At 37.4% G+C, this 25711-nt stretch overlaps 2 protein-coding genes across 2 annotated transcripts in view; both read left to right on the forward strand.

The window, feature by feature from the left end:
• The first annotated feature begins 282 nt into the window (after window positions 1-282).
• Window positions 283-21393, forward strand: PSMC6 (proteasome 26S subunit, ATPase 6). The gene is made up of 14 exons (XM_069464920.1): window positions 283-400; window positions 1410-1489; window positions 1583-1622; window positions 1835-1887; window positions 4820-4887; window positions 5119-5233; window positions 7290-7377; window positions 9530-9591; window positions 9673-9796; window positions 10151-10212; window positions 12380-12500; window positions 12632-12712; window positions 17268-17339; window positions 20300-21393. The coding sequence occupies exons 1-14, from the start codon at window positions 316-318 to the stop codon at window positions 20416-20418; spliced, it is 1170 nt and encodes a 389-aa protein (XP_069321021.1). The 5' UTR covers window positions 283-315; the 3' UTR covers window positions 20419-21393.
• Window positions 21394-22887: 1494 nt separating this feature from the next.
• STYX (serine/threonine/tyrosine interacting protein) overlaps window positions 22888-25711 on the forward strand; it is a 31686-nt gene continuing 28862 nt past the window's right edge. The window contains exon 1 of the mRNA XM_069464921.1: window positions 22888-23013. Within this exon, the coding sequence (XP_069321022.1) occupies window positions 22957-23013 (57 nt within the window). The 5' untranslated portion in view covers window positions 22888-22956. The remainder of the gene's footprint in view (window positions 23014-25711) is intronic.

Genomic DNA, 25711 nt, shown 5'->3' on the forward strand with positions numbered 1-25711 from the left:
TTTGTGGTTTCCAGACAGCCCTGTCTTAATACTGAGGGCTCTTAGGGGAAAACCAGAAAAACCGCGCCCCGCTATACCCAGCTCGGCCTGCAGGGGACAGTGTGGCCGGAGGACTCCTCGGTGCATGCCGGTAGTCTAGGTGAACCGAGATACACAGGCGGAGAAGTGGAGTACAAAGGCGGGGCCAACCGGAAGGGGCGGGGTTGCCCATGAACCCACGCCTCCGGGCAGGCTCTCCGCCCTCGCCCCGCCCCTTCCCCCGCCTGGACGGCCATGGCCTTTCCCGGCATCCCCTATGAGCGACGGCTTCTCATCATGGCGGACCCTAGAGATAAGGCGCTTCAGGACTACCGCAAGAAACTACTGGAGCACAAGGAGATCGACGGCCGTCTTAAGGAGTGTGAGTGCACCTTTCTTTCCACATAATCTCTTGCCTGGACTCTCTTCTGCCTCTGACAAAGTAGAAGCCTTTGGTCGAGCCCCTCAACAGAGCCTCGGAGATGGGCAGGCCTCGGTCCAGGGACAAGGCGCTTTGTCATCCGGCCCTGAGCTTGGGGAGCAGCACCCTTTCGGGTGTGGAAATGGCCCAATCCAGTCCCGGTGACAGAGAGAACATCTGCGGTTCTGAGATGGAAGTGGAAAAGGACTAGAAGAGGAATGGGAAGAAGTGGGCCGGGGATGTTTCCCAGGTTGGGGTGCAAGGCGGGCAGTGTTGGTAGAGTCGCGGGACCCGGAGAGGGGAAGAGGCTTGAGTCAAGGAATCTCAAGCAAGAGATGAGACTCAGGGAGTTGGCTTGTTCGTGTAGTTGAAAGCCGGTCGTGGAGCTTAGGAGAGAAGGGGTCCAGCTGTCATAATAAGCCTTCTTGTGTTTCCTAGCGTTTCGTGCTGTCCTGTATCAGGCATACAAGTTTGCCTTACCTCCTGAGCACTTAACCTTTTTTCAAGGCACCTTCATTGAAAAGCCTGAGTGGTTTAATTAAATGAAGGAAGACCATACCATATGATTCTGTGGAGAGCTGCATTTGTTGATTTTATTTAAGGTAGAAAAACAGTAATTCAGGTGGGTGGATGAAGAAGGGTCTAACTCACTGATTTTTATTATGATTTGTAGTCGCAAATTCGGAAGTGTCAGGGTGTCAATATCTTTTAAGAATGTAGCTTAAAAATGCCTAAACAAGTAAGTGTTGCAAATCAAGAAAATAAAAACATGCTGCTTTCTCTGTAACATTTTGTTTTTAAACACATTGCCTGCTCATTACAAATGGCATTATTTCTTTTGTGGTTTGATATAGTGGATGTGAAACTTAGGTAAAGTAAAATAGACTTAACTAAACTTAAGTGAGACTTAGCCAATTAGGTGCACTAAGATTATTCTTTAACTAAAAATGTTCAAATTATATCATTCCAGTAAGGGAACAATTAAAAGAACTTACCAAGCAGTATGAAAAATCTGAAAATGATCTGAAGGCCCTACAAAGTGTTGGGCAGGTAGGTAATGGAGTTTGGGATGCAGGGGGTGATGGTAATTTGCTCTGTTGTTTTAGCTGTTGACAAAAAAGTAATGCTTTTTTTCCCCTTTAGATTGTGGGTGAAGTACTTAAGCAATTAACTGAAGAAAAATGTAAGTGAATTAGATTTTTCAACTTTTGAAATGCTTGTTAGTCTATTAATAATAACAGTAAAGCAGGGAAAAAGTATTTTTGCATAGACTAGATTTTCTTTCAATTATTGTCTTCTTGGGGGAAAGAAATAAAATGAAACCCTCCATTGATGTGGATATATTTGTTTCTTACTTTCAGTTTTTCAATATGCTTTTTAATTTTTTTCTTGTAGTCATTGTTAAAGCTACAAATGGACCAAGATATGTTGTGGGTTGTCGTAGACAGGTAATACTTCACATTTGTATAGTGCTTTATATTGACAAAATAACTCTCATATAAGTTATTGTGTCTAATTCTTGAGGTAAGCAGAATTACAGCATTATGCCTGTAATTCCCAAGTGTGGTTTGTTCAGATGCAGCTAATTCAAACCATGGACTTTGACTCCTTGTATTCCCGATTTTCTACTATATTGCATTGCAGATAAGTCAGATTTACCCACTTAGAAATCCAAGTATTTTTAGAACTGGAAAATAGATCTATTTATTTATTTATTTTTTATTCCGTTGTCCAGGCTGTAGTACAGCTGTGTGATTATAGTCACTGCAACCTTGAACTCCTGTGATCAAATGATCCTTCCACCTCAGCCTCCTGAATAGTTGGGACAACAGGCATCCACTACCATGTCTGGCCAATTTTTTACTTTTCTGTAGAGATGGAATATCACTGTGTTGCCCAGGCTGGTCTCAAACTCTTGACCTCAAGTTACCCTCCCTCCTTTGCCTTCTTCCACAGTGTTGGGATTACAGGTGTGAGCCACCGTGCCCAGTGTTAGATCTTTTTAATGTCTTTTTGTAAGAGGACTTAAAAATGTTAGACACTATCATTTACCTGTGTTTATATTTAAACATTCAGAAATGTTACTCGTAAACTGTACTGTGGCCTAAGTTAATTTTGTATGACGTCATCTAGATTAGACTAGGCAAATTGAAATAACTCTAAATTTCATATTACAGTTATAAAAAATGCCAAAAAAAAAAAAAGGCCTCAAATCATTCAGTAGTGTCTGAAACCAATTTATATACTTCTGTTTAGGCAGTGTCTTTAGATAGAACATTTGTATAAATTCACTGGAAGAGCTTTCTCAGAGTATTTGTTAATTCAGGTTCACATTTTAAAACATTGATATAACATAGCTGTAGAGTGGAATTTAACTAAGGGACTAAAGACTAAATCTAATCCTAGGATTTTACCTAGTGCGTAAGTGGTTGACATTTTCCAGGTCAAAATATCAGGTGTCTAATCTGACAAGGGATTTTTATGTTCTTCCAGGGCTCTTTCAATGCTAAAATTGGCATTTCTTGTTCATATCTATTCTGTTAGGTTTAAAAAAAAAAAAAAGTAAAATTGGCATTTCTGAGATATTTCATGGTTGTATGAGGGCAAGAGAATATTTGAAAACTGGAAAATATTAGAAAGACCAAAAAGTATATACGTAGGTTAAATATCCTGTATATGAAATGATTGGGCCAGAAACCTTTCAGATTTTGGCTTTTTTCAGATTTTGGAGTATTTGCATTATACTAGTTAAGTGTCCTTGATCCAAAAATCCAAAATTCTGGCTGGGTGTGGTGGGTCACACCTGTAATCCTAGCTTTCCGGGAGGCTGAGGAAGGAAGATAGCTGGAGCCCAGGGGTTCAACACCAGCCTGAGCACAGCTAGACCCTGTCTCTACAAAACAGAAACAAGAAAAACAAAACTTCAAAATTCAAGATGCCTCAATGAGCATTTCCTTAGAGTGTCATGTTGGTGTTCAAAAAATTTCAGATTTTGGATTTCATATTTTTGGATTAGGAATACTCAACTTGTATTCCTAGAGGTGTAAATGTTGAAATAGCTTCATGTTGATTTCTCTATCTCTCTTTTTCCAAGTAACCTCACTTACTGGCATTTTTTTTTTTTTTACCTTAATCCATTATATTAAATCTAGTGTTTTGCCTCCTTTCACTTCTTTTTTTTTTTTTTTTTGTTTTGAGACAGAGTCTCACTCTGTTGCCCAGGCTAGAGTGCCATGGGATCAGCCTAGCTCACAGCAACCTCAAACCCCTGGGCTTAAGCAATCCTCCTGCCTCAGCCTCCCGAGTAGCTGGGACTACAGGCATGCGCCACCATCCCCAGCTAATTTTTCTATATATATTTTTAGCTGTCCATATACTTTCTTTCTATTTTTAGTAGAGACGGGGTCTCGCTCTTGCTCAGGCTGGTCTCAAACTCCTGAGCTCAAACAATCCGCCCACCTCGGCCTCCCAGAGTGCTAGGATTACAGGCATGAGCCACTGCGCCCGGCCCACTTCATTTTTAATTGGCACTAAATCCTAAATTTGGAGTTCTTTGTAAAAGCCTGTGAAAAGTGGTCAGTAATGTTTATATGATTTTGAAATCATATTGGCAAGCAGTTTTTTAAACTATCAAAAAGTAACTTTATCTTTGAAAAGTAACATACTGAGGGTGAAGTGAATCTTTTGGCAAGATTCTAGCCAAATAAGTTACCAGGTTTAGATATGACAATAAATTATTTAGCATGGTTCAGCTTAATACGTAATTTGCTTAGCGTAGTGGCTGGCGTGTAGCAAAGGCATGAATTGCTGGGGTTTGGGGGGTTTTTTCCCTAAGCATTTTAATAACCATCTCTAAGGGTAAATAATGCATTTCCCCCTAATCTCCTACAGTCATGTAACATACATTCTTCCCAAAAGCTGTAGTTTTCAAAATAAATCTAATGAGCACACCTTTAAAATGTTCTCCCTTTCTTCCCAATGTTCACTGTGCATTTTTCCATAAATACTTTGGTACCAATTCCCAAAGTCACTGCACTACAGAGCTTGAATGAAAATAATGAGCAAAACTATATTAAATAGTGAGCCTTTGAAAGTAAAATACCAAAGCCCATTCCTTCTTCAAAAACAAGGCTCAAACTTTGTGTATTAATGATTTCACATTTCACACTGAGATTGTGCAAAAGGGAATTCTTTTAAGTGGCAGACAGAAATAACTTTACTACCTTTATAACCATCCTATTAGCATGGAGTTTATAATCTGATATTTGTGTTGTCTCTGAGGGGTAAAAATGAGTATTTGGCTTCTAAATATTAAGCTCTTCTTAGAGACTTATTCCCCTTTTTAAAGTTTATGTAATACCTTTTGTTTTACAAAACTAGCTTGACAAAAGTAAGCTGAAGCCAGGAACAAGGGTTGCTTTGGACATGACTACGCTAACTATCATGAGGTGAGTTTCTTGTTCTAATTAGTTTACCTTTATCTTCACAGAGAGGAGAGTTTATCCAAAACATATTCTTGAGATCACTGAACATTTTGACACTTTTCCCTTTTACTGGTTTCTAATTAATTTAAACATGTCTTTATAAAGCACTTGCATAAGCAAGTCATTTATATTTATACTCTGTAGGCTGAGAGAAAATATATCTTTTGAAAGAAAATACATACTTTTTCATTCCAGATATTTGCCAAGAGAGGTGGATCCACTGGTTTACAACATGTCTCATGAGGACCCTGGGAATGTTTCTTATTCTGAGATTGGAGGACTATCAGAACAGATCAGGGAATTAAGAGAGGTTGGTACTGTGTGCTTTTTTCCTCATAAAAACAGTACCAGTTATAGGATGCCTGAAAGGAGAAACAGAATGAAAAATTACTTTTTGTACAAATAGTAGTTACTGAATATTACGGATTTAATACTCTTGCTAAGGGAATAATAGCAGTCAGTTTCTGGCTATGAAAATTATTAGTGTTTGTTAATTTGGAGATAAATTGGTATTAGAAAAATCCTGCTCTTTTTGTGCCAAAGAAGGGGGCAAAAACTAAGACTAATTGATATAATCTGATACCCTTGCCATCTGTGGTTTGGATTATCATAATAGATTACTTGGGTCAGAGCACATTTGAATAAGTTTTGTTTTGTAGTTTTTCTGATAACCCCATTAATAATTAGCTTCCTACCCTTACAGTAAAGTAAGTTACTTGCACCTTAAATATTTTATTTTGGTAAAGGTGTTTGCTGCCATTCAAGAAAAATACTGGCTTTAGGAGTGCCTTAAATCTTTTAAGCTTTTAGGTAGAGAATCAAATCGGAATTGCTTTGCTTCCCAGCACAGATACCTTCTTAACTATTATTGTAAAGCAAATTACATTATCCTGTTGATTTCGTTTTAATTTAGTCTGGAAATACTTAGGAATGAATGGGAATAGTTGGAACATCTTACATCATCTGATTTAAGCCCTAAACCAGTAGTTCTCAGGCTTTAGCTTATTAATTTTTCTGGAACACTTAAAAATACAGATTACTAGGCCCTCTGAATGGTTTCAATGAAGTAGATTGGGGGTGGGCCCAGGCATTGGCATTTAAGTAAGCATTCCTGGTGATTACAAAATTTGTCAAATTTTTCTTTTATTAATACAATACCTGTGGAAGCACTGGCCTAAGTGTAAAAATAAAAGCCTATTCTCACCTTATATTTAGTGAAAAGACGACAAAGGAAGTACACGTGCTTCACAGAACTGTGAAAACTTGCTTTCCACAGTGGTTTCCTGCATCAACCAGAGAAGCAGAAAAAATCACACACACATATGCCAGTACCCTTTTCTATCTGCAGATACTTCAAAATATTGATTTCTCACACTTCTGGCTTATCACAATCATACGTTATGGACACAACTATTGAATAGAAATTTATCTCTCAAGTTACTGGTACTGAGAATAAATTGGACCATCAGATTCTCAATTTTTCTATTCTTCCCTTTTCTTTCCTTGAGTCAGTCTTGGTAGAACATTGAGAGCAGAAAATATTGTTCTTTTAAGGCTACTCTGGCAAAATGCCAAAAGATGAAAATTTTGTATACCTTTTCTCTTAGTGGCAGCTATAATTTATTAAATCCATTCCACATTTTATAATTATTTTGTATTATATTCTCAAATGACATTAGTATAGCTCTTGAGGTTTGTTTTTTTTTTTACTTGACTATTTTATAGTGTACTTTTTCATTGGTATAATTTATATCCAATAAATGCACAGATTATAAGTGTACAATTTAAATATGTTTTGACAAATTGTACATCTGTGTAACCACCCTAATCAAGTGTGTAGTTTGTTAAAATAAATGTTACTTAACATTTTTTAGATTTTTTTTTTTTTTTTGAGACAGGGTCTTACTCTGTTGCCTGGGCCAGAGTGCCAAGGTGTTGTCATAGCTCACTGCAACCTCAAACTCCTGGGCTCAAGTGATCCTCCCACCTCAACCTCCCGAGTGCCTGGGACTACAGATGTGCACCACTACACATGGCTAATTTTTTAAATACTTTGTAGAGATGGAGTCTTGTTTTTCTCAGGCTGGTCTTGAACTCCTGACCTCAAGTGATCCTCCCTCCTTAGCCTCCCAAGGTGCTAGATTACAGGTGTGAACCACTGCTCCTGGCCAAAATTTTTTAGTTTTAAGAGATCTCAAATTTACCTGAAGAAAAATCTTTAATGTAAATGGTTTTACATAGCATGGAAGTCTAGATCTATTATGAATTATGATGTGTACACCTATGTTGATATTTGACTTAAGCTACGTGCAAGTACATGAAAAATCTTTACTAACTTTTTAAGAAACTTGGAACTTCTTTTCTAGGTAATAGAATTACCTCTTACAAACCCAGAATTATTCCAGCGTGTAGGAATAATACCTCCAAAAGGCTGTTTGTTATATGGACCACCAGGTTGGTATTGAATTATTTCTACCCCACCTATTGAAATGAATGGATTCCAGTTGAAATGAAATGAATGAATGAAGGCATAAAAAAAATAAGATGGAAATTTAATGTGGGCAGTTCCAACCTCTGCTCCATTCAGAGTAAAAATGGAATGGGAGATGTATGTCTGCGGTTACCTTGGGCATGCTTAGTGTATGTGTACCTCATGGTTATATATATCTTAACATGCCCATGATTGTAGAGCAGTAGTCCTCAAAATGTGGTTCACAGATGTCTGGGTGTTCCTGAGATGCTTTCATTGAATCTGCAAGGTCAAAATTACTTTCATAATACTACGATGGTATTAGGCTCTTTCACTGAGCTGACATCTGTGCTGATGGTACAAAAGCAATGTGAGTAAAACTGCTCTCACCATAGCGTGAATCAGTTGTCAGTGGCATGAAACAGTACTAGTAACCACTGTGTTCTTGACTGCCACATACTTTCAGTGTAAAAAAAAAAAAAGGCCACTTTCACTTTAAAATGTCCTTGGTGAAACAGTAAAATTATTTTATTAAATCTTTATCCTCGAATAATACTTTGTGCTCTGTGTGATGAAGTTGAAAATACATATAAAGTACTTAACGCTGACATTGAATAAGACAGTTGTTGTTAGGAAAAGTACATGTGCAGTTACTTGAGTTGCCAGCTGAATTAGTTGCTTTTTATGGAAAACTATTTTGGTAACAGAATTTTCTATCAGAGTCCATGTTGTTAAGTAGGGTTTGATATATTTTTAAAGTTCTGTGTTCAGTGTGACTAAAATAGAATTACAAGGCAATGAAATATCACCTCACATCTGTTAGAATAGCTACTATCAAAAAGATGAAAGATAAGTGTTGGCAAGGATGTGGTGAAAAGGGAACCTTGTACACTGTTAGTGGGGATTTAAATTAAGTATAGCCATTTTGGAAGAAGGTATGGCAGTTCCTCAAAAAACTAGAAATAGAATTACCATATATGATCCAGGAATCCCACTTCTGAGTATGTATCCAGAGAAATTGAAATCAGTGTTTCAAAGAGATATCTGCATTTCTATGATTATTGTAGCATTATTCACTATAGCCAAGATATGGAAACAAGCTAAGTACACATCAGTGGATGAACGAATAAAGAAAATGTACATATACACAATGTAATACTATTCGGCTTTTAAAAAGAAATTAAATTTTGTAATTTGTGATAACATGGATGAATTTAGAAGATATTATGCTAAGTGAAATAAGCCAGGCACAGAAGGACAGATACTGCATAATCTCACTTACATGTAGAATCTAAAAAAAGTTGAACTCATAGAAACCAAGAAAAGAATAGTAGTTACCAGAGGCTGTGGGGTGGGAGTGGTTGTGGTGGTGGATGGGAAAGGGGAGATGTTAGTCAAAGGGTACAAAGTTCACTTTGACAGGGGGACTAAGTTCTAGTGATTCATTGCACAGCATGGTGTCTATAATTAATAATGTATTAGATATTTCAGAATTACTAAAAATAGGTTTTAAATGTTCTCACCACAAAGTAATGATAAGTATGTGAGGTGATAGATATGTTAATCTGCCTGATTTAATCATTCCACAATATATACATGTATTATAACATTGCATTTTACCCTATAAATATACACATTTATTATTTGTCAATTAAAAATAAAATAAATTCTAGCCAGGTGCAGTGGCTTGAGCCTGTAAATCCCAGCTACCTGGGAGGCTGAGGCAGGAGAATCTCTTTAAGCCAGGAGTTTGGGACTAGCCTGGGCAATATAGCAAGACCCCATCTCTAAAAAATAAATAAAATAAAGTTTAAAAAGTAAAATAACAAGGGATATTTTGAATAAAATTTTAATATTGAGAGTAGAAGTGCTTTGGAATTTTAAATGAAAATTCTGTGTAGTGCTGGTCCAGTGGTAGTAGGTAATTAGGGCTTATTAACATCAGTGCCACTAAAGTTGGTATACAACCCCCCACTGCTAAATTTGACTGGCTTACCAAAAAAAAAAAAAGAAAATAGTATTTAGGATTTAGCTTTCATGTTGGAAAACTTACTAGCTAAAGGATTACATTCTTAAAAGGCTTTTGAAATTTTGTTTTACTTTCCATCTAATTAGGACTTCTTTTGTCATTCCTAGGTACAGGAAAAACACTCTTGGCACGAGCTGTTGCTAGCCAGCTGGACTGTAATTTCTTAAAGGTAAAGGAATGATTCTTTTATGCTTGTTGAAATTAAATTTTATTTGAATTGTGTTATATTTACCTTAATGTTTTTTCTCAGGTTGTATCTAGTTCTATTGTAGACAAGTACATTGGTGAAAGTGCTCGTTTGATCAGAGAAATGTTTAATTATGCCAGGGACCATCAGCCGTGCATCATTTTTATGGATGAAATAGATGCTATTGGTAAGAATAACGTGTTTTAAAATTTGTTCTTAAAAAGTTGGGAAATTTTTTTAAAATCTAAAAGAATTTTTCTCCTATCTTAAACTGTAATTGTGACATGTTAGATAGATAGCACAATGAATTGGATGTTACTTTTAAAGGATTCTTAGAAAATTTAGTCAATTTTAATAAATAAGCTTTGACATTGACAAAATGAGAAGTGTTACACCAAAATCAGTTCTAATTTTGTCAATATAATTTTTAGTATTTTCATTTTAGTATTTTTAACCACAGACACTATTGCATTCTGTTTTTTTTTAAACGGTACTTATAGAGGAAAAGAGTAATGCATGTAAATTTCCAAATCTATTTTAGGTGGTCGTCGGTTTTCTGAGGGTACTTCGGCTGACAGAGAGATTCAGAGAACTTTAATGGAGGTAATATTTGGTAAAGGGGGTGTATGAAGAAACCAGTGTTTATGAAATGAAGAACCGAACATTGCATATTTGAAGGTCAAAATATGTACATTTTAAATGAAGAATTAAATGTGAAATTTGAGAATATTGACAGGAATGAACATGTTTCTATACTACAATCTCTAGTAAGAATATGGCTGCTAGAATATAAGGGTATGTACAAAAGTCCATTTGTTGTACATCTGTACTATTCTGTGTTTCTTGAGAAGATCAGCCATTCAGAGATTTAAATTGATATTTAAATTATATATTGAACTTCTTATATTATGAATGTGATCTTTTGTTTTATTAAGACATTTTATGAGTAACAGACATATTAAGACTTTTGGCAATAAATGAGTAAAATTACGTATGAGGCTGTTCAAAAATCACTCTTTCCTCTCTTATTGCTGACACTGAGGCAACTAAAATGGTTTTGATGACTGAAGAAGATAAATAATGGAATGGAAGAGTGTATATTCAGTCTTTCCCCATTTTTTCCTCTCCCTACTCCAGAGTCTGTGAAAGTGTTGGCAAGTTTCCAAATATATTTTCTTCACTTCAGATAGAAACTAGGTAGCATAGATAATATAGTGTCAAATTCTTTTTCATTAGGGGTATTTGAAAATCTCTTTTCATAAATTATGCTGATCTGTTCAAAAGGATAAACAGTATTTTAAAGTTAGATTTGTAAAGTCTCTTAGAAACCTTAAACTGAGGTGTTTTAAAACAACACAAATACTAGTTTTATTCATGTAATTGATATGTCATCAACTAACAGACATGCTATATTTTAGTCAGGCTAGCTATAATTTAGAGAGTTTGTTGAATGCAGTAAGGTTTTTCACCATTTATTCAAGAAAACTTGAGGAATTGAAGGAAATGTGTTTGCTGTCTTTTAGTATTTCTAGGTGCAGTAGAATTATTTAAAAAGATATTTTATAGGTATATTATCAAATTTGTAGGAAAATCCTTTTTTTTTTTTTTGGAGACAGTCACACTCTGTTGCCCAGGCTAGAGTGCCATGGCATTAGCCTGGCTCACAGCAACCTCAAACTCCTGGGCTCAAGCAATCCTCCTATCTCAGCCCTCCGGAGTAGCTGGGACTACAGGAGAACACCACCACGCCCAGCTAATTTTTTCTAGTTTTAGTAGTTCCGGGCTAATTTTTCTATTTTTGGTAGAGACGGGGTCTCCCTCTTGCTCAGGCTGGTCTCAAACTCTGGACCTCAAGCAATCCTCCCGCCTTGGCCTCCCACAGTACTAGGATTACAGGCATGAGCCACTGTGCCCAGCCATGTAGAAAAATCTTTGTATCCATTTATTCTAATGTAAATGTTATGTCTGACATATCATAAGCACTTTATTATACATTGGATTTTATTCTTTTTGTTGTTTTTTTTTTTTTTTTTTTTTTTGAGACAGAGTCTCACTCTGTTGCCCAGGCTAGAGTGAGTGCCGTGGCGTCAGCCTAGCTCACAGCAACCTCAAACTCCTGGGCTTAAGCGATCCTCCTGTCTCAGCCTCCCGAGTAGCTGGGACTACAGGCATGCACCACCATGCCCGGCTAATTTTTTCTATATATATTTTTAGCTGTCCATATAATTTCTTTCTATTTTTAGTAGAGATGGGGTCTCGCTCTTGCTCAGGCTGGTCTCGAACTCCTGAGCTCAAACGATCCGCCCACCTCGGCCTCCCAGAGTGCTAGGATTACAGGCGTGAGCCACCGCGCCCGGCCTCTTTTTGTTTTAAAAAATAGTTCTATGAAAAAAATTATGGGTGTTGGAAATCAGATCCACATAGTTTAGTTTCATAATTCTTAATGTGATGGAAGCCTTCAGATTTATTAGAACTACTTAGTAGCTATGAAAAGGTAATACATAGCTATAAAAAGGTATATAATCTAGCTCACAACTTTGAGGGTGTAAGTATATCCCTTTATATTAGGGAGAGAAAAAAGTAGAATTCTGTCAAATGAGTCTTCTGAAGGTCACGTATCTATCTGCAGGCAAAAATTTCACAGTATTAGGCATATAAAAGGTGGGTGCTTCTTGCTTTTACTTCTTCGTTCTTAAAAAAAGGTGTGTGGTATTTTTTAATGGTTAGGATGTTTTGTAAAAGTCTATCTGTGGATTTTTAATATTCTTAGTTACTGAATCAAATGGATGGATTTGATACTCTGCATAGAGTTAAAATGATCATGGCTACAAACAGACCAGATACACTGGATCCTGCTTTGCTGCGTCCAGGAAGATTAGATAGAAAAATACGTGAGTTAAGGTTCTTTGTCTGCTATCCATTTCCCTTTTTCTATGTCCCCATTTCTCTTTTCACACGTCCCCCCACCCCCTACTTAAAAACAAAACAAAATTGGACAATAAAATAATTTTTTTATTTTCAGATATTGATTTGCCAAATGAACAAGCAAGATTAGACATATTGAAAATCCATGCAGGTCCCATTACAAAACATGGTGAAATAGGTAAGAAAGTAATCTATTTTATATGTATTTACGTTTGGTAAATGAAGCAAAACTGTTGGATATTGCTGATGGTCTACTGAATCTGGTTTTAAATTCAGCAAACATAGCAGTTTTAAATCAGCCAATATTTATTGAGCATCTACTGTGTGCTAGAAACTGTTGTAAGGGCTCGGGGATACAGCAGTGGATGAAACAAATTGCTGCCGTTCGAGAACTTACATTCTTATTAGGAAAGGCAGATGAAGTAAGTAAAATATAAAGTATATTAAATGGTAATAAATGCTACAGAGAAAAATAAAGCAAGAAACAGGTATTAGGAATTGCCAACAGCAGGCATGAGTATGTACATTTTTAAATGAGGGAGGGGGTAAGCACAGGGAAGGCCTTACCAAGGTGATTTTAAGCAGTGACTTGAAAAGGTGAAGGAACTAGACATGGATATGGGGGCAAAATCATTTCATGAATGCGGGAGCAGCAAGTAAGAAAGCCCTGAAGCAGGTGTGTGCCTGGCACATTCGGGGAGCAGAAAAGAGGCCACGGTGTCTGTGGTAGAATAAGTGGAACAATAGTAGCAGGTGAAGTCACAGAGATAATAGAGACCAGATTGTGTAGAGCATTACAGAGGTCAGGGTGTAAGAACTTGGAATTTAACTTTTAGTGATATTGATGCCATTGGAGGATGATGAGCAGAGGAATGACAGGATCTTACCTTTTTTTTTTTTTTTTTTTTTTTTTTGAGACAGAGTGTCGCTTTGTTGCCCTGGCTAGAGTGAGTGCCTTGGCGTGTCAGCCTAGCTCACAGCAACCTCAAACTTCTGGGCTTAAGCAATCCTACTGCCTCAGCCTCCCGAGTAGCTGGGACTAAGGCATGCGCCACCATGCCCAGCTAATTTTTTTTCTATATATATTTTAGTTGGCCAGATAATTTCTTTCTATTTTTAGTAGAGACGGGGTCTCGCTCTTGCTCAGGCTGGTCTCGAACTCCTGACCTCGAGCGATCCACCCGCCTTGGCCTCCCAGAGTGCTAGGATTACAGGCGTGAGCCACCGCGCCCAGCCTGGATCTTACTTTTTGATATCTTTAACTTTTTATTGTAGAAAATTAGAAACACATAAAAGTAGAGGTAAAAGTATAATGAACTTCTGATCCCAATGTACTTGTCCCCCAGCTTTAATAATTATATTATTTTTTAAAAGATTGTACTGCCAGAGTACCATGTCCTAAGAATTTACTTATATTAATTTTTCTTTCTGTGTAGTTATTAGTATAATATATGTTTAGATTAATTTGAAGGTTTGATTTTTTTGGCTTTTTAATTTAAAAAATTTTAGTTTTTAATGTGTACATTTAGGAACAATCAAAACAACATATGAAGGAATATTCAGATACTTTTTACTGATGACCATCCTGCTTTAGTAATTATGAATTTTTGCCCAATCTTGTTTCATCTACCTCCTCTTACGTTTTCTCTAGATTTTTAAAAAAGAAAATCCCAGGCATCATATCATTTTCTCTATAAATATTTCAGAATTTATTTAAGATTATGCTGGCTGAGTGCTGAGATTAAAATGTAGAGGGACAAGGATAGAAGCAGGAGAATCGGCTAGGAGATTATTACAGTAATCCAGGGAAAAGGTGATGGTGACATGGTTAAAGGTGATAGCAAAGTCTCTCCTCTCACCCCAGCTTTATTGAGGTATAATTGACAAAGTCTTAAAATAATGAGATTCTGGATATATTTTGAAAGTTGTACAGGACTTGCTAATCAATTGGATGTGGGGTGTGAACTAAAGAAATAAACCAAGGAAGACTTAGCTTTTTGGGCCAAGCAACTGGAAAGATGGAGTTGCCATCAATTAAAATTGAGACAACTAGAAAGGTTAGGTTTTAAAGGGAGAATAAGGAATTTGGTTTTGGATATGTTAAATTGGATATACCAATTAAGTACCCACGTAAAGATGTTGATTGGTAATTCAGTATGTATCTCTAGTCCATTGAGACAGTCTATGCTAGGAGACATAAATGTGGAAAATATCAGCATAAAAATGTTTTTTAAAGTCTTACAATTAGATGAGATTTCCAAGTGGGTAAATGTGGATAGACAAGAGAGTCAAAGACTGAGCTTAGGTAATTCGAACACACTGAATTTTTTTGTGACATATCTTCCAAATTTTGGTTATACTTTGCTCAAAATCAGTTGGAAATTGTTAATTTAAATATTCAATAAATACAGTGCCAAAAACTTAAAAAAAAAAATAAGTAATTCAAACATTGAGAAGCCGATATGAGAAAACATCAAAGGAGTCTGAAGTTACAGTCACAGAGGTAGGGGTAAAACCGGGAGTTGATTATGTCCTGGAAGATAAATGAAGAAAGTTTCTTAAGGAGGGACTTCCATGTCAAATGCTATCAGTAGGTTAGATAAAAAGAGTTCCAAGAGTAGACTTTTGGATATAACTCTGTGGAGGTCATTGGTAACCTTGTCAAAATTAATTTCTTTGAAGTGGTGGGGCTAAAAGCCTATTTCACATGTGTTTCAGAGAGATTGGGAGGAGAGGCATTGAGTTTAGACATTTCTTTTAAGGAGTTCTGCGGAAGGTACAGAGAAGAAATGTAAAGGAAATGGAGACAAGAGGATTTGGCAGAGTTTTCTTCAAGAAAGAATTTACAACATTTTTTTTTTTTATCCTGCTGGGAATGATGTAGAAGAGAGAGAAATTGATAATGCCCTTTCCCTGAAGAGGGGTTGGCCCTGTCTATATACTGCTATATGCATATTTTCATTTATGAGAATGGAGGAAAGACAGAATATATAGATGTTGATGATGACAACTTCTCAGATAGTGTAGGAACTTGTATAGTGTTCTATTGAATGCTTCTATTTTCTCAGTAAAATTGAATGCAGGTTCAGAGTGAAGATAAGGAAGTATTGTTAGACAAATGAGGACAGAGGAGAAGGTATAAAATAGTCATCTATGGAAATGGAGAGATTGGACCTAGGGTAGAGGCCTGCAAACCATGGCTTGTGAGCCAAATTCTACCTACCTTCTGTATTTGTAAACAAAGTTTGTTGTAACCCAGCCATGCCCGTTCATTCATGTAATTGTCTATGGCCGCTTTCCCACCAGAACGGCAGAGTTGAGTAGTTTTGACTGAGACCATATGGACTGCAAAGCGTACAATATTTACTATCTAGCCTTTTACATAAAAGGTTTGCTGACCTCTGGACTAGGATAATCTAGCATAATTGCCAGGCAGCTTTAAAAACCCTTTAGAAGTTAATGGTTCTAGATAATTACAAATAATTGATTATTGGCCTGGCAAGGTGGCTCATGCCTATAATCCTAGCACTCTGGGAGGCCAAGGCAGGAGGATCACTTGAGCTCAGGAGTTCGAGACCAGCCTGAGCCCTGAGCAAGAGTGAAACCCCATCTCTACTAAAAATAGAAAAAATTAGCTGGGTATGGTGGCTCACACCTGTAGTCCCAGCTACTTGGGAGGCTGAGGCAGGAGGATAGCTTGAGCCCAGGAGTTTGAAGTTGCTGTGAGGTAGGCTGACACCATGGCACTCTAGCCCAAGCGACAGAGCGACACTCTGTCTCAAAAAAAAGTTGATTATCTTCTCTCACTGTCTCATTGCTCTTAGGAAAGAGGTTGGAACTGGAAAGACTAAACTGAAAAAAGGATGTTACTTTATAGTTTTCTTCCACAAATGTGAGTTCTTGCTAGGTGCCAGATACTGTGCTAGCCTTGGGAATTGTTCTCAGGAAGCTTACACTGAACTTGAACCTGAGTAAAAACTAATTAATGAATATGATTTCAAATAGTGATTGACATACCCTATATTGCCTGACAAAGAGCATATCATCAGAGTTATTCACATTGTAGTAGTCTATGCTCTCTTATTTCTCTTCCTATTCCGTATCTACTCCATGACTACTACCTTAAACCTACAGCTCTTCTATTCATGTCTGCCATGTGAGTGGATAGAAAGATTGTTTGTCTATTGCTATTTTCATAGATCTGATGATACTTCACCACTTGAAGCTTGCACAGAAACCAGAAAAGCTAGCCAATGCCTGCTGTGGCATTTCAAAATTCCATTTGATAAAATTATTTTTGATTACATTTTGGTATATTTTATATTTGGCTTATATTATTAAAATAAATTCCATTATCATAATTGGTTTTGAATGTTATAGGTTTATTAAAATTAAAGATTTGGTTATAGTTTTAGTAAGAGTCATAGCTTGACAGGTTTCTGAAGTTCACACGTGCATAGCTGTTTCACTAGGTAAAATATAGGTTAAGATGCTTAAAGATCTTGATGATATTTTCTGATTTTAAAGTTTCAGAGGTATGTCTCTTTCTGTTTGGTGCTGGTTTACTGGTCTTAGTTTTGGCTTGTTAATATTGTAGAATGTTAACAGAGGTGATGCTTAGCTGATCAAATTCAAAGCAAGCTCTTCAGTTTAAATTTTCCATGTGGGCATAAAGCAAGACAAGATCTAATGTTTTTACTAATTTCCAGTATTTATTTATTTTTTCTAAATAGATTATGAAGCAATTGTGAAGCTTTCTGATGGCTTTAATGGAGCAGACCTGAGAAATGTTTGTACTGAAGCAGGTAAGGGTTTAAAGTACAGTTTTATTATTGATTTTAATTTTTTAAATTTGCTTAAACTGTTTTTGTCTAAAAGCAGATCCTGGGCCTTGCAAAGATTTGGTTGTATGCTGTTTTTTGGAGAACTGATTCTAGGAAGCAAGAGAATACAGGACAAGAGAGATGGAAAGAGGGAAAGCTGATACTAGGGTGTACCATTGAGGTAACTGTAGGCAAGAGGGGTTAGATTTTGAAGAGACCTCAGAGAAATATACAGAGTGCCTTCCAAGATTACCCAGCTGAAAGATGGGAGACTGGAACATTTATTTATCAGCACTCATCTCCCATTGGATGAGATTTGCCCTTGGTAGTGTTAACTCCTTTGCAGTTCTGGATACTTAGCAGAATGTAGAAGAGAGAAGCATGTGATAGAACACTGGCCCCCTGAAGTAAGTCCGAGTCTGTACAGAACTGTCTACCTTACCTGTGGCTGGAATTAGAATGGGCCAGCACCAGAGGTGTCTGCTGCAAATGGAAAGTGTATGTTTTCTAATACTAGTCTGTGAGCAATAAACTTTGAAAAATTGATTTCAAATGAATTATATGATCATGCAATTTGTGTAAAATGTAGTAGTTTTTAAATACAGTTCTCTCCATGGATTGTGTGATACTAATTTTTTTTTTTTTTTTTTTTGCTATGTGATACTATTTTTTTTTTTTTACATCTGGATTGTGTGTAAAAATTGTGTGATACTATTTTTATTTCTGGTACCAAGTAGCTTTAATACCCTACCTAGAGTTGTTTAGTTTTCTTTTTCCATACAGAATCTTAAAATCGAAAATATAAATTTTTACAGTAGTTTTTATAGTTACAGACTTCATAGGTTGTAGATTTTTTTAAAAATATTGGCCGGGCGCGGTGGCTCACGCCTGTAATCCTAGCACTCTGGGAGGCCGAGGTGGGCGGATCGTTTGAGCTCAGGAGTTCGAGACCAGCCTGAGCAAGAGCGAGACCCCATCTCTACTAAAAATAGAAAGAAATTATATGGACAGCTAAAAATATATATAGAAAAAATTAGCCGGGCATGGTGGTGCATGCCTGTAGTCCCAGCTACTCGGGAGGCTGAGACAGGAGGATCCATTGAGCTCAGGAGTTTGAGGTTGCTGTGAGCTAGGCTGATGCCACGGCACTCACTCTACCCTGGGCAACAGAGAGAGACTCTGTCTCAAAAAAAAAAAAAAAAAAAAAAAATTACAATAAGTGATTTCCTCTTTTCATATCATGTTTAGCCTTATTCTGACATTTCCTGTAAATTCAATAGGCAGTGTTTAAAGAGGCTGCTTAGGCGTGGCCTCTCAATAGGAGTCTCTTCATGGGTACACTGTGACTCAGTGTCTATGTCAAAAAGATCTGCACATCTAGAGACTCTGTCAGTACAAATCAGGGTAAATCATGCTCACAGAGGCTTATTGATAACAAAACTATTAAGATATAAACTTACCATATAGCTTGAACTACTTGTAGTAATTTATTGTCATTCTCTTTCCAAAATCAAAACCAGACCAAATTATTATCAGAATATTGCTTTCATGAAATTGGAATCCAAACAAAAGCAGTGCTGTAATCTTAAAGGCTTATGATATCAAATTAAGATATACTTTTTTCCCCACATATTTAAAAAAATTTATCTTATTTCCAATAATGAGCTATAACTTCTGTGTGGATTAAAATTTTAGCTTTTTAACTGGGTGGGACATTCACATCTGGAGACATACTGAAATTCTTGTTTGGTTTTCTTTTTACTGGACTTCAACCCTTTTTTGTTAACGTATCTTTCTATGAGTCAAAATACTCTTGATTCAACTATGGTTGCCCATTCCATTCAGGTACCGACATTGTCTTCCTTTTTGGATTAAAGTGCATCTCTTTTGCAGATTTATACCTTCACTAAACAGTGATTTGGAAATAGTCATATGCACAAGGTTGACAAAAATAATTTACCTAGTTTAGCTGTAGCTTTCTAAACAAGTTTTGAAATTTCATTGTTAAAAAAATCAAGTCATTTCCATTCACCTGACTTCTGGGACAATATAGAAGGTTTTCTTATACAGAAATCTAGAAAGGAAGTATAGGAAGTAACCCTTGAAATCATCTATTCCAACTCCCTCATTTTATGTAAGCGAAGATTCAGTACAAGCAGATCCTCAATGGAAGTATTAGAATTTGTGTAATGTTAGTGTTATAGGTAGTGATACCTATCCAGTTTTAGTTTACCAAGAATTAGGATTATCTCGGGACCTGTATCCCTGACATAACTAATGTTAAAAAGAAAAAAACTACAATCAACTTTTATCCCTTTGTCAAATAGTATTTGACAAGTAACTTGTCAAAAATTTTAAAGAAAAAATTGAGTTGTGATACTTGAATATGAATCTCATAAAAATATTCATACATACATAAGTAAGGTAAATTTTAATACATGAATACTGGCTCTGATTTTTGCTAAAGCCCACTGTTGTCTTTCTATAATTTCCTATTCTCTAAGCCTTTGATTATTAAGAAAGAACAGCTTTCAAACTTACTGGAGGTCTTTTGTTTTTTCTTATAAATGTGCTTCCTTTTTCTAGGCAATCGCTGCCTATAGTGTTAAAAAACTACCACTTAAAATGTGTCTGTGTTATTAGTAGTTTTCATTTCCTTTGGTTTTTGATTTTTGTTTTTATTAAGAGTGACCATTAGATATAAGGACTATTGAAGCCATATTTAAAATATTCAGATAATTGTCTCATGTGAAAATAATCATCATAGCTATGGGAATTAATTGAACAAAGATAGTGGTTTTTAACAAATTAGAACTACTGGCTCAGAAGTAAATCTAGGCTTCTTCACATTTACTCCATAGAATTATATTATTTTGTTTTCTTATAATGAACATATCATTTACATGTGATATTTAGCAATCATGTTGTTTTATTCTCCATAGGTATGTTTGCAATTCGTGCTGATCATGATTTTGTAGTACAGGAAGACTTCATGAAAGCAGTCAGAAAAGTGGCTGATTCTAAGAAGCTAGAGTCTAAATTGGACTACAAACCTGTGTAATTTACTGTAAGGTTTTTGATGGCTGCATGACAGACTTGGCTTACTGTAAAAATAAAGAAAATAATGTATGTATTGGCACTGATCTCATTAAAGGTGTATGAATAAAAATATGAGTAACATCATAAAAATTAGTAATTCAACTCTTAAAATTGGTACAGAAGAAATTTGTATGTTTAACGTTGCATTTATTGCAGCAGAAGTTACAAAAGAAGAGTGTGTTGAAGCTTTTCGTATTTGCTGTGTGAGCATTTGTAAAACATTGAAGATGGTTTGAGATGGTAGTATAAGAGAGCATTTCTTATGACTTATTTTATATCATTTGTTTTCCTCATCCTAAAAAGTTGAATAAAATCTGTTTCAGTTCTCCTACATACATATATTCTTGTCTTTTCTAAAAGTACCTTTACTATGGTCCTCTAGGTTCTTCACTTAGTAAACTATTTGATGACCCGGATGAAGTTGTATTTAGATTATAGGTTTTTGAATTTTATTTTGAAATAGTACACACACTGGTGTTCATAAAATTATCTTGTTATACATAACATGAATGTGTGAGGTATGTCTATATATACTCTTCCTTCCAGAAACTATTTTTATATTCTTAACTATTACATGATTTGATCGCTAATTGAAAAAATACATGCACATCCATAACTTTTTCTAGATTATTGTTAAAAGTAATATTTGCTCATAAATGTGACTTGGTTTTCTTGATTTATGTGAGATAATAGGTCCCTTTGGAGAATGTTGAGGTCTGGACCCTCTTCCAGGAAAAATTCTCACAGCACAATTTTGCATATGCTATAATTTCAGGAAATTTATTATTTCCCAAGCTCATCCACAAACTATATAGGTACCTGGCTAACAGTGTATGATATAGGGGATGTTGATGTCAGAAATGTTCAAAACAAAATTTCTGTTACCTATACACAATTCTTTCTCGTGTCATGTGGCAGTAAGAGCTTTAACAAATTATGTAAGGGAATCGTCATTGGGCATCAATTGACATTATCTTATTAAAGGCACTGTTAAAACACACTCAACTTCAGTTTCATAGACCTAAAAAACCAAAAATATGTTAATTACACATACAAAGCTGGTTAATTACACAATCATTCTTTAAATTAAAAACTCACTAGAGTAATATGTGTTTTGTAATTTTAAAAGGTGAAAAACAATTAAAATAGTGATAGAGAAAATGCAGCACTTAAGTTGGCCATCTAATATTATTAAAACAGTTCTATGTGTGGGCAGTGCGTTGTGTAATATAACAATATAAAAAAGAATGTAGGGGTAGGTCTAAAATATGTGATCCTTTCCCTTTTATCCATTGTAACTTACGTTTAATGAGTGACTGTCTTGCCTTTTACTTTTATGCTGGCAGTACTTTAAAGAATCGGTTTGGTGGACAAATCTTATTAGTGTGGGTTCTTCCATTTCTAAGCTTGAGTTTCCTCATCTGTTTAAAAGGATAATAGTTTCTTTCTAGGCCCAGAGAGTATATTCCTAACTTTTATTGACAATGTAGTGTTAACTCCCTTTAAAAGACATTCAAAGCCATGTAAATATTATATTGAAATATTAATAAACTCAGAATTAACAGGAAACACCTTAGGGTATCAGCTACAATTTACTGAGAGTGAGGTATCAGTTTCCCATCTGATGACTTTTTAAATTTGCCCTTTTCTTGGGATTTTTTCTAGTTAATCTAAACTTAGTTGTCATATTCCTAAAATATCTTTAAGAATTTTTAAAGTATTGAACTGTTTAATTATTTTCTGTGTAGCACAACGTAATTTTAAACAGAACTCTTCATTTATTACTCTTCTGGTTATAACCTCACCACAGATCGCGCAGAATTCTGAGAGGGGAGAAACTATATAGCTTTCCTTTTGGATGCCAGTTTCTGGTGGGTAGGGTGTTTTGCCCGTTTGTTCTCGGACTAAAGAAGGGATCTACGTCCTGTCTGGAAAGCGCAGAGCTGCCTTTCCCAGGCCCTACCCTCGTTCACCCCCAACGCAGCCCCGCCTCCTCCTCCTCCTCTCTGGGCGAGCTCTGGCCGAGGCGCCTCCGAGGCCCCGCCCCCTGCGTCTGCGCTCTCGTGAAGGGGCGGAGCAGGGCGGCGGCGCGCTGACACCTGGCGGCGGCGGAGGGCGGGCCGAAGGCGAGCGTGGGCTGGGATTGGCTGGGGCGGCGTGGGTGAAGGGGACGGGAGGAAGGAGGGGAGGCGGTTGTAGGGCTCGTGCTTGTGCCGGATCCTGGGCTGCCTGGGGGGCGCGGAGACTCAGGGGGAGGAGACGGCAGCGGCATGGCGGCCGGGTGTAAGACTCCCAACCCTCCTCTTCCTCGCTGTCGCCGTCGCCGCCACTGGGGTCGCTGGGACCCTCTCGTCTGCGTGTGTTAGTTGTAAGCTCGCCGCCCGTTTGTCAACCCACTGCTCCACGGGCCCTCCTTCCTTTCGCCGCCACTGCCAGCCCGAGGGTCGAGTCGGCGGGATAACACCCTCCCACCCCACCCACCAGCCTTCGGGCCGGGACCATGGAGGACGTGAAGCTGGAGTTCCCTTCCCTTCCACAGTGCAAAGAAGACGCTGAGGTGAGTCTGTCCCATGACTGCCACGCACAGGCCTCCCCTTGTGGCTCCGGCCGAGGGGCGACCCCAGGCCCCAACCGTCGCAGCCTCCAACTGCATAGGAGCCCTACCTCCTGAGGGCATCCCGGGACCTCTCGGGCAGAGCAGTTGACTCCGACTCTGAGATCCTCTTCCTCTCGAGACCCAGGCTGAAGGGCAGGGACTGGTGTACTGAAATTTGATTAGATGAGAAAAAGCTATCCCTTAACCCTTAGTCTCGGCGTCTAGGACTGACTTGGAATAAAGTTCCCGTTTTATTGCCAAAGCAGTACGAGGGTAAAGTTGTTTTTAATCTCAGTTTGAGGAATATCTTTGGTGTCAACAATTCACTTGTGGAACTCATGGCCCCACATGTGGAATAGACCCCAGGCCTGAAGTAAGTTTGGAAGTGCATCTTCGAAAAGTTTCCTGAAGTTTTTTGTTTTTAGGCAGAGCTATGACCAGGAGAATAAAATGCCTCAAAGCCAGTTCATTTGAATCTGAAAACTTTAATCAGAAATCTTGCCCTTTGAAGGAAACTTAGTATCGAGAGTAAAATTCTTTATACTTTGGTCTCCTGATTTCTAATTCAGGGCTCTTTTACTCCATCTTATTTCTCTGCCTAACGTTTCTATTGGAATTTTTTTTTTTCATCTATTGCTAGTTTAAGATAATTTATGGTAGTGCAGACTACTAAGTTAGAGTTTTCTGGAGGCTAAATTAGTAATAGGACAAGAATACTCAGTTATGCTTTAGGAGGATCAAGAAAGCAAGCTAAAATTTCTCATTTTAAATATCTTAAAAGTAATTGGGAAGATAAAGCCTTAATTTTGGGAGACCGCTTTATTCCAAATATTCATTCTATTGAATGCTTTCATTGGGGTTCACGCTTTTTAAAAATTTCTATTTATTTATTTATTTTGAGATAGGGTCTTACTCTGACCCTCAGGCTAGAGTGCAGTGGCGTGATCATACCTCACTGCAGCCTCAAACTCCTGAGCTTAAGCAATCTTCCCACCTCAGCCTTTCAAGTAGCTGGGACTACAGGTGCATTCCATGCTGGAATAAGTTTTAAAATTTTTTGAAGAAACGGAGTCTCACTGTGTTGCCCAGGCCTCAAGCAATCCTCCCAGCTTAGTCAGCCTCCCAGAGTGCTGGGATTACAGGCATTGAGCCACTGTCCTGGGCCACATTTTTTAGTTGGAGGGCTCCCTTGTTTGTGGTAGTGATGCTTGAAATTGGATATGTTTTTTTTTTTTTTTTTTTTTGTTGAGACAGAGTCTCACTTTGTTGTCCAGGCTAGAGTGAGTGCCGTGGCATCAGCTTAGCTCACAGCAACCTCAAACTCCTGGGCTTAAGCGATCCTACTGCCTCAGCCTCCCGAGTAGCTGGGACTACAGGCATGCGCCACTATGCCCGGCTAATTTTTTCTGTATAGATTTTTAGTTGTCCATATAATTTCTTTCTATTTTTAGTAGAGACGGGGTCTCGCTCTTGCTCAGGCTGGTCTCGAACTCCTGACCTCGAGCGATCCACCCGCCTCGGCCTCCCAGAGTGCTAGGATTACAGGCGTGAGCCACCGCGCCCGGCCTGAAATTGGATATGTTTTAAGAATAGACTCTTAAATAAGAAAACAGGTGGTATTTATGCTAGTTAGAAAAATGGTTTACACTTTAACATACAATAATGTGAATGAAGTGGGATATGCTTTGATATCCTCAAAAAAGTGATTCATTAATGTCAGCACCACAAGCATCCTTACAAATACTGTAGGGCATTCCCACATTCCAGGTGAAGAAATTGTACCTTAGAATAGTTATATGCCAAGGCAACACAATAGCACAAAACCCAGGAGGACCTTGGCCTCCTGATGCCTAATTCATTGTTTTTTTAGTACACCTCAATTCTTTTCTGGCCTGACCTTAAAAGTTCTAGTTTAAAATTTTTTCAGACTTTGCATTTAATCTTTTATTGTGTATATAATTTTGTATGTCTTATCCTTGAAAAATTATAAATTCTTGCTGGTAGTATAAGTGTCATCTTTTCCTTGTGGGACTGTTGAAAGTACATTCTGTTTCTCTACGGTGCCAATGTGTGTGGGTTTTTCCCCACATACCAAGCAATTCTCTAGCAGACACCAGCTGGGTGTCCTATGATTCAGTTCAATTCAGTTCTGATATTTATCTACCTGAAGATACCACAGATTCATGGTTCAGTCCCACGAGACTGCCCCCCACTTCAGATGCTATTCACAAGTAGTAGCTTGTCACTTATACTTCTGTCCTACTGACTGTAAATCAGCGTTCCCACTACCCTCTCCTTAGGTTCAGTTAATTTGCTAGGATAGCCCACAGGACTCAGGGAAATACATTTACCGGTTTATTATAAAGAATATTACAAAAGATGCAGATGAACAGAAGGAAGAGATGAATAGGGCAGGGTATGGAGGAAGGGGTATACCACCATTCTGGCACTCTAGGAGTTCAGCAATACAGAAGTTTATCAAGTCTTGCTGAAGAGTTTCTGAGCTTAATGTCCAGCCCCTCCCACCCCACCCTGCTTTCTACAGAGGTCAGCGGGTGTGCATCTGGCTAAAAGTTCCAGCCCTCTAATCCCATGGTCATCTTGGTGATTGGCCCTACTCTTCATTAGTATAAACTCACTTATGCTCAAAAGTGGCTTA

The sequence above is a fragment of the Eulemur rufifrons genome, chromosome 2 (assembly GCF_041146395.1).
Source record: "Eulemur rufifrons isolate Redbay chromosome 2, OSU_ERuf_1, whole genome shotgun sequence".
Taxonomy (NCBI): Eukaryota; Metazoa; Chordata; class Mammalia; order Primates; family Lemuridae; genus Eulemur; species Eulemur rufifrons.

What these genes read in the sequence shown, in the direction of transcription:
- PSMC6 (XM_069464920.1), top strand. Translation starts at nt 316, where the DNA reads ATGGCGGACCCTAGAGATAAGGCGCTTCAGGACTACCGCAAGAAACTA. An exon ending in CGACGGCCGTCTTAAGGAGT is followed by an intron (nt 401 to 1,409) that starts GTGAGTGCACCT and finishes ATATCATTCCAG; the next exon opens with TAAGGGAACAATTAAAAGAA. An exon ending in GCAATTAACTGAAGAAAAAT is followed by an intron (nt 1,623 to 1,834) that starts GTAAGTGAATTA and finishes TTTTTCTTGTAG; the next exon opens with TCATTGTTAAAGCTACAAAT.